The sequence below is a fragment of the Primulina huaijiensis genome, chromosome 8, assembly GCF_012295235.1.
Source record: "Primulina huaijiensis isolate GDHJ02 chromosome 8, ASM1229523v2, whole genome shotgun sequence".
Taxonomy (NCBI): Eukaryota; Viridiplantae; Streptophyta; class Magnoliopsida; order Lamiales; family Gesneriaceae; genus Primulina; species Primulina huaijiensis.
Window position 1 is genome coordinate 261199 of NC_133313.1, and position 9524 is coordinate 270722.

The window sequence follows — 9524 nt, forward strand, 5'->3', positions numbered from 1 at the left end:
TACTAGAACTTTGATGGGTGCAATTGTACCAAATAGTTAAAAAGATACCATGCTCGATGTGAACAGATATTTATCTATATATATTTTTTATTTTTATTATAATTTTTAAATTTGGTATATATAATTTTTTTTAATGAAAAAAATATTTATAATGTTGTTGCATTTTTTATGGTTAATTACTCATTTCAAAAAAAAAAAAATCTTGTAAGTTATTGAAAAACTAAGATATCATTCGTTACGTTACTAGATGAATTAACCATATATGAAAATTTTTATTCTCCAATATGAAATGGGATGAAAAAAAAGTATCGAGATTTACCAATATTCGAGAACATGAATAAAAGTTATATTACTTTGAAAATCAAATATAATTCTGATATCTTAAAATAAAAGTTTTTGGATGATAAGACTCTATGCCTATAGTTATAATAATAAATTAATAACAGAGTTATATTTAATTTCTATTTTTCGCTATTTGTATTTGATACATAATGTAAATATCAAATAAACTAAATTAAAAGGGAATGGTTGAAGCTTTAAAAAGGTGGCTTTCTCACCCCTTTCCTCCATTGTCGTCTTCTTCCCTCTTTCCATTTGGTTCCGAGTCAGCCACCATTCTAAGCAACCAGAATAAAGATTACCCACAAGTCTTCCCCTCTCACCTTTTCAACACTCATTTGCGCACTTTCTTCCTCCAATCATGTCTTCTCCAGTCAAAAATGGTGTGTTCTTCATTTATCTATTACTTCTTTTTCTTTTTAACCGACTTAAATTTTAGCTCAGAACTATTATCTTCGTTCTTGTGGATCTGGGATTCTCGAAATCCCATTAATAAATCATGGGAATTTTATTTAATCCAAGATTCTTTGGAAGTGGGCTTGAGTTGATCGAAAAAATTGTATCTTTTGTCCTCGATTCGCGAAGAATCTGATTCAAGTGTTTCTTGACGTAGTACTCGAGGGAAAAAATTGTAGTTGATATATTTACTCGTGTTTAGATGCTACAGAATAGAGGAACATGGCCTTCTTATTATTTTATTTTTTTTGTATTTGGGAGGAGGTTCTTGTGATCAAGTACACGCATCCATGAATTACTATTGAAATTGAATTTTCTTTTTTCTGATTTTCTGCGAGTAATTTGTCTATTCTGTTAAATGCTTCTCAAAGATTTGGTTTGTGGGAAGTTGTATGGAGTTGAAACACTTCCATGAATCTTTCTAATATTTGTTATTGATATAGCCCATGATGGAAACTTGGAGAAAGGTATATCCAGTCCAACAACAAGCCAGAACCCATTTGATGAGCCATCACCGTCACCATCACCGTCCTCGTCTACTGCACCCGCTCTGGTTCTATCAAATTCAGGGAAGCGAATTGACCAATCAGGCAAAAAGAAATACGTAAAACAGGTGACTGGTCGTCATAATGATACCGAGTTGCATTTGGCAGCTCAAAGAGGTGATCTTGTTGCAGTGAAGCAGATACTAGATGATATTAATTCGCAAATGGTGAGGACTCTAAGTGGGGCAGATTTTGACGTGGAGGTTGCGGAAATTAGGGCATCAGTTGTAAATGAGGTGAATGAGTTGGGAGAGACTGTGTTATTCACAGCAGCTGACAAAGGACACATTAATGTGGTTAAGGAGCTTCTCAAGTTCTCGAATAAGGAAACACTTACTAAGAAGAACAGATCATTATTTGATCCTCTGCATATAGCTGCAAGTCAAGGACACCATGGTGATGGTCTCATTTTACTTGAAAAAGAAAAACTATTGCATTAATCTGTCTTATGCTTTCTTCTTTAGTTGTTATTTATATTTTAAGTAAAATGAAACTCATGTAACAAGAATTCTAGTGAACTTTAGGGATTGTCCAATGCTTTTGGACCCCGTATAATTAACTTTTTCAGAAAAATCAACGATTGAGTTTTTAATGAATTTAAGTTTGAGATATATTACTGTCATCTAATGGCACAGTTAAGTAATAGGGTATGCTGTGAGTTAAATTCCTGAAAACGCTCTAGGACTCAACACACTTTCTTTAAATGGGGACCTAAATAAAGTTTGATATCGTTTAATTTATGGCTAGTGAAATTGCCACAAGTTTTGTATAAAGAAACCGCTTGTAGGTTTTCTTTACACATCAGCTCCATCGAGGACGTGTCACGTGTTTTTTTTCCTTCACTATTTAATGTTAGCATTGCACACTCTTATCTTATTATTTTATCGTGTGATATCCCATCCCACCTTAGTTTGGTGCCCAATATGCTGACACCCTACTGTGTTAATAACACTTTTCCTTAATGTGTTCTTGCAGTTTATTTACAGATCTCAGTATGTCATGTTCTGATTGTTTGCCAAAAAAAAAGCAGCCAAGCATCAAAATTGCGAACCTAAGCTTTGAATTTTTCAATGATCTTTCAGTCTTGTCCAAGTTTTCATCTGTTATTATGCATAATTTTATTCTTTGAGATTTTATTTCGGCATATGGTAGATTTATTTTTGTGCCTTGCATTGATTTGCTTCTCGTTATCGCAGAGATTGTGCAAGTGCTGTTAGATCATGATCCTAGCTTAATTAAAACAATTGGTCCTGCAAATGCAACTCCTCTAGTAACTGCGGCTTCAAGAGGCCATACTGCTGTGGTTAACGAACTGTTATCAAAGGATTGCGGCTTGCTAGAAATTTCTAGATCAAATGGAAAAAATGCATTACACTTTGCAGCCAGACCAGGGCATGTTGACATTGTTAAAGCATTGCTACAGAAAGATTCACAATTGGCTCGAAGGACAGACAAAAAGGGACAAACAGCGTTACATATGGCTGTGAAAGGGGTTAGCTGTGAAGTTGTGAAATTACTTCTAGATGCTGATGCCGCTATTGTCATGTTACCTGACAAATCTGGAAATACGGCTTTACATGTGGCTACTAGGAAAAAGCGACCAAAGGTATACTATGAATTATCTCCCACTTTAACATTTACCATAAAAAAAGATTTATTTTTGTTTCACTCTTCCAGTTAGTATGATTAAATACAAGCCATTCTTTATGAGTTTAAGATGCTAGATGCATATGGTATTTTTGAGATATACCATCATATTCTTCTGGATTTTAGAAAGATCCTTAAATGAATTTTTAATCTGTTGCAAAATTAAATTTACTCTTTTTGAGACACGATCATCTATGAAGAAATGCCTCCCACATCCGGAACTCATATTTCTCATTGTTGATGTGGCAAGTTATTGCAATATTATTTGTCACTCATTGTACTAGGAAACTTACTGTTTTTCTAAAGACTTGTAAGCTTTTCTGAGTCTCCATATAAATGTCATTGTTTTATAACTTTGCTTGTTTGGTTTCTGACGTGTCTTTTTTTAATAATTCGAATTGTCTCTGATTATACTCTACTACTGAAGCACGCATCTGTGTGCACCTCCTAAATTTTCTATTTGATTGATGTATTTATGTTTGCTTTGGTGATTCTTGATTCCCTGCAGATAGTTAATGAGTTATTACGTCTACCTGATACTAATGTGAATGCACTAACACGAGACCACAAGACTGCTCTAGACATTGCTGAAGATCTTCCCCTTTCCGAAGAATCCTCCGAGTTAAAGGCATGCCTATGTCATTACGGAGCTGTGCGAGCCAACGAATTGAATCAACCCAGAGACGAGCTACGCAAAACCGTCTCCCAAATCAAAAAAGATGTTCACATTCAGCTCGAACAAACAAAGAGAACAAATAAAAATGTCCACGGAATTGCAAAAGAGCTTCGAAAATTACACCGAGAAGGTATAAATAATGCCACCAACTCGGTGACTGTGGTAGCTGTGCTCTTCGCTACGGTTGCCTTTGCAGCCATTTTTACAGTGCCTGGTGGGGACGAAAATAATGGAATGGCAGTGGTTGTGAGCAGTATTTCCTTTAAAATCTTCTTTATTTTCAATGCCATTGCACTTTTTACGTCCTTGGCTGTTGTTGTGGTTCAAATAACTCTTGTTAGAGGTGAGACGAAGGCTGAAAGACGTGTAGTAGAAGTTATCAACAAACTCATGTGGTTGGCTTCCGTGTGCACGTCAGTGGCTTTTATGTCGTCTTCTTATATAGTGGTTGGCCGTAAACATGAGTGGGCTGCTATACTGGTTACACTTGTTGGAGGAATTATAATGGCTGGGGTTCTTGGAACAATGACTTATTATGTGGTGAGGTCCAAGAGAATACGATCCATGAGGAAGAAGGAGAAATGCGGTCGGAGTGGCTCCAACTCATGGCATCACTCCGAATTTTCTAATTCGGATATCGAGGCATATTACGCACTCTGATGAATGAAAATGAGGTAGCTGACGTGAGAATGGATGAATCTCTTAGTAGTAAAGATATGTAATCATGGAACCTGGGCAGGTTTCAATGAGTTGGTTTCTTTCTATATAATTGTGTCTGAACTATGGAATCTATATATACATATGCGTATCTTGGTTAAAGGGATTTTAGTTAATATTGTGTTTGTATCGCTTTCAGTTTGATATTATGGATTATTATGGATTGCAAGCTCTGCCTGGTAAACAAAATATGGCTCATATCATGGAATCCTACAAATATATCTTCGGAGAAGCAAATTACCATTTTCACATTTGTAAGAAATCCTTTTTGAAAAAACATATGGATTAACGTTCAGTTTGTCTCACTTGATGAGAGTGGGATTATGATGCTCCTAAGATCGACACATCTGGGCGAACTGAAGCTCATCTCTTAAATTGGCCTAGTCTGTTAAGTGTTAGGCCTTTTTATTAAACAGCGGTCTGAAAAGACCGAGCCGAAAGTCTCTTCCGAAAGAAGCTGAGCTCAGGAACATATAAAAAAAGGTCAAGACCATGAAAATTATGACAAGCCCGAGCCTTTGGACCGTTCCATAAGGGTCTAAGTCCACAAATGGGGCATGGAATGTTAGAGTAGATGTCCTGTAAGCCAACTATTGGCTGGGGAATTTATTGACTCAAGTGTAATAAACAATCTTTATTTTAATATAATTTACTTTTTAATGGTTTCGTTATACTTTATCTGTATACCCATGCAAGCAGCATAGATAAAGTCCTTGATTATGCTTTAATACAAATGAATCGTAATTCGATGTTGAAACTCATTTGTAAACACTGCATATTCTAAATTCGTTCCTAGTCGATTCAGCCGCCTAAAACAGGGATAAAGGTCGCTTGAGCTCGAGACTAGCATCTGTGATGTTATGTACCGCGTTTCTTGGTAAGGGCATAGAGATGTCCAAACATGCAGATGGGTAGTCATATGATGATTATACCGAACAACCCTCCCTCGGACTTTCCAAGTGGTTATCATTCATCGAGAGGATAAGTCCGTGGTTATGATTNCATAATCGACTAGTTCTTGTAGGCCCTATCAGTGATACCTAGGGGATCATGGGGCGATGCTACTAGACGCTCTTACCTTGATTCGATGGGTGCAATCAGAAATGAGTTCTGACATTCTTGATCAAGGTGTTGATGAAAAGAATGGGGCTAACTAGGGTAAGCCCGAATAAGAATAAATGTTATTCTGAATCACAAGGAGTTGTGAACCCACGGCTAGCTGTATCCCTGAACCATTGAGGGTCACACAAGCACTGGATCGTTTGTTCCCGTTGAGAGAATAAATTCAAGGAGTTGAATTTATATTATGATATAGTAAATTCAAGGAGTTGAATTTATGATAATTAAATTATGAGATAGTAAATTCAAGAAGTTGAATTTATGAAATTTTGAGAGAATAAATTCAAGGAGTTGAATTTATAAAATTTGAGAATTTAATTTATTAAACTCAAATGTTGAGTTTATTAAATATTAAATTTTGGAGGTAATAAATTCAAGGAGTTGAATTTATAATTTAAATGTTAAATTCAAATGTTGAATTTATGATGAATTTAATTTATTAAGCTCAAAAGTTGAGTTTATTAAATATTAAATTCTGGATGTAATAAATTCAAAGAATTGAATTTATAATTTAAATATTAAATTCAAATATTGAATTTATAAGGGATTTAAATTAAAAGTAATGGGTATATGTATAATGGACTTGTAGGAGTACAAGACCAACATACATATTAAGGTTCTTAATTGGAATTTAAAAGATTAATTAATTAATTAAACTAGTTGGACTAGAATAATTAATTGATTAAGCCCATTAAGTATTTAATTTTATTAATGGGCCTTAAGCTTATATATATGTGTATTAGGCTTAAGGTTAAACACAATTCATTCACAATTTTTTGAAAATCCTCCTCCTTCTCTCCACAAAATTTTGGCCACTTCCTTTTGAAGGAGAAGTTTGAGTCGTCTCTCGTTTTCAATCTCCAACGTAAAAACTTCTTCTAATTTTTCTAGTGCAAATTAGAAGAGGAACAAATCATCTAATCGTGGACCTGATTAGAAGAATAAAGAAAGGAGTTTTTCGAAGAAAGTTCGTAGGGATTCATCAAGAGCTATATCCGCCTAAATCGGATTAGTTGGAGCCAAGTGATTTAATTCACCAAAGGTATAAAATTCCAACGCCCTATGAATGTTTAATTATAAAACCATACGAGTGCCTAAAACAAATATATTTTGATTGTCAAAATAAAATAAAAATTTTAAAACTTCCGCTGTATTTGGGCACGAGAAAACCGAGATCCAACATGGAAGTCCGAGTTCTAACACAGATAGGGAATATGAAGACATTCTCTTCGATAACTAAGAGGTATCGATAAATACAAGATTCAATCAAATCTCATCAGGATAAGACAAGAGTCCTTGCCGCCATCAAGAGTCCTAATTATCGTGGTCATTGAGTCCTACCGCATTACGTCTCTTTTCTCAGGAAGAGTTCTATCTTAATAAGAATTCTACTCCATTAAGGCAGCTAATCTCTTCTGCCTTTATGAATATCAGGTATTGACCTACGATTTTATTTGCTTGCATTTTCTTGTTTATTTAGCACTACTATATCTCACTGTTAAGTTTGCTCTTCAGACTGGATTAAGCATCGAAGGGGTCATGCCGGAAAACTCTTTGGCGCCCCCTAACCCTGTTTTTGTATGTGCAGAACCCAGAACACCAACCCGATCCACTCAGCTGCGAAAATTTGAAGACCCGCTCTTCAGGCTGAACCCAAGTTAAAATTTTGGTATCATCATATTACATGCCACATCCCCTCTCATATGTCGTTCCATACATTGTTTACTTAAATCTGAACATGAGTCATCCCTCATTAATTTAAAAAATAAAAAAATAAGTGGATCGACACACATACCCACTTATTTTATTTTATTTTTAAAAACTAAAACAATGTATATTTAAATAAATAATATTTTTTTAAAAAAAATAAAAAAACGCAAAATCAAAAATTTTATGTACGAAAATTCAAGAATTTCCATATTTCAATTATTATTATTATTGTTGTTATTATTATTATTTATTAATCATATTACTAGTAATAATAATAATAAAAATTGAATGGATACTGTTGGAACATTTAGTTTTGGTGATTGGTAAAAAGATCCCAACAAAATTCAACCAAGAAACTGAAATCAATAACCTAATTGATCGCAAACCCAAACTGATATCCAGCGTAAAAATCAACTTACCGGACTGATTAAGGATTTATTGATTTAACTCAACTGACATGTCATTACTTTAAACAAGATCGTTACAAAGACCTTACGGATCAGTGATTAAGGATCAGAACATAAAGTAATACATCTTTTTTCCCTAACAATAATCGTTAAGAATCAGAGTGACAGTCTCTGTCAGAAGTAAACTGATACCAGAAAAGACGATGACTCAGCAACAAGTACATTTGCAGTCATGAACGAATTTTTCATTCATGAACAAATATCTTTTGTACAAGTTATCTTTGAAGATTGAGATTATATATAAGATCAGTTGAACCATCCAGCAATCATCTGATTCAAAAAAAAGGTAATTCTCCTTGCAAAAAATATTACAAGAAATCGAATTAAAGAAGAAACATAAACTGATTCGTTATTTATCTGATCATATCAATGATCATATTCGTGCACATAATTATTCTATTTAGTTCATATAAGCTGTGAGCAAAGAACTTTACTGCTCTAAGTTTTTCAGTTTCAGTTTCACTAAGTGTTTTAGTAGGCTGTGTTAAGTCATCCTGAAGTAGGTAATTTCAAATCACTTGTAATTACCAAAGTCTTTTAATACAAATCTTCCTTGAGGAAGAAAGGTTGACATAGGAATATTGAAATCTCCGAACATCCATAAACATTCATACATCCATTTATCATTTAGTTTATTTACTCTTAACCACCCAACTAAATAGCACTTTGTTCAAACTATTTTCAGTAAGCCTTCTTCTACACAGTTCACACTGATCGGCTTGCTGCGAATTCTACTAATAAGAAAATAGTTTCAGCATTGTTAACACAATCGAAACAATTCGAAGAAAATTTATTCACCCTTCTAAATTTCTAATTCTATCATGACAAGTAAAATCAAAGCGGTTCATTCTTGTCTCTTGTCTCTGAACAAAATATTCATCATTGCATCATTCAGTAAGATTCCAATATTCTCCAAAGAAGACTTTGATAATGAAAGATCTGAATGCAGGCTCACTTAGCTGCTCAAGACGATGATATGTGGTTCGTCATCATAGTTGGACCAATGAAGATAATGAAGTCAAATACAGTTGTAGTCATCACTGAAAGTGCTCCTCAAATGCTAGAAAAACCAAGAAATGAGTGGACAAATGATGATATTAAGAAGCAAATCTTTACAATGTGACCAAATACATCCTATACAAAACTCTCGGCAAAAACACATTCAGCAAGATCAAAATGCGCAAAACTGCCAAAGAGTGTGAAGGAAATGAGCAGACCAAAGAAAATAAGCTATCAGTGGTCATATAGAAATTTGACAATATTAAAATGAAGACTGGAGAATCTATGTCCGATTTTGATGAAAGAGTCAGTGGAATCATAATAGAACTCTGTGCACTTGGAAAATTGCACATCAACCGAGAAGTAATACTCAAGGTGATGAAAGGATTACCGAAAGAATGAGATGTCAAGACTATAGATATGCGTGAATCAAAAGATTTGAACAAAATGGAGCTACATTACTTATTTGCACACTTGAAAAGCCTATGAATTTGAATTGCAAATAAGGCAAGATGATCAAGCTACCTCTCAGATGACTAAAGCTCTAACTGCTGTGAAACTGGAATGATCATTTTCAAATGAAAAGTTAGCTGAACAATTAAGTAGTGATGCTATGTCACTATTTGTAAAAAAGTTCTGGAAATTTCTAAGGAAAAATCAAGAAAACTTTCAAAAACTCCAATCGTAGATCTTATCAAAAGAGGGAGTCAACTGATGACTCCAATGTATGTTTCAACTATAGAAAAACTGATCACTTCATAACAGACTGCTCTAAACCAACGAAAGATAACATGAGTTTATCTGAAAAAGGCAAGATATCTTTTGACAAAAAGAGATCCAATGATGAAA

General features: G+C 34.2%; 1 protein-coding gene across 1 annotated transcript; it reads left to right on the top strand.

Annotated features, from left to right (window-relative positions):
* The first annotated feature begins 522 nt into the window (after window positions 1-522).
* On the top strand, window positions 523-4496 carry LOC140982718 (ankyrin repeat-containing protein ITN1). The gene is made up of 4 exons (XM_073449378.1): window positions 523-722; window positions 1239-1736; window positions 2537-2946; window positions 3496-4496. The coding sequence occupies exons 1-4, from the start codon at window positions 701-703 to the stop codon at window positions 4321-4323; spliced, it is 1758 nt and encodes a 585-aa protein (XP_073305479.1). The 5' UTR covers window positions 523-700; the 3' UTR covers window positions 4324-4496.
* The last annotated feature ends 5028 nt before the right edge of the window (window positions 4497-9524 follow it).

What these genes read in the sequence shown, in the direction of transcription:
- LOC140982718 (XM_073449378.1), top strand. Translation starts at nt 701, where the DNA reads ATGTCTTCTCCAGTCAAAAATG. An exon ending in GTCTTCTCCAGTCAAAAATG is followed by an intron (nt 723 to 1,238) that starts GTGTGTTCTTCA and finishes TTATTGATATAG; the next exon opens with CCCATGATGGAAACTTGGAG. An exon ending in CTAGGAAAAAGCGACCAAAG is followed by an intron (nt 2,947 to 3,495) that starts GTATACTATGAA and finishes GATTCCCTGCAG; the next exon opens with ATAGTTAATGAGTTATTACG.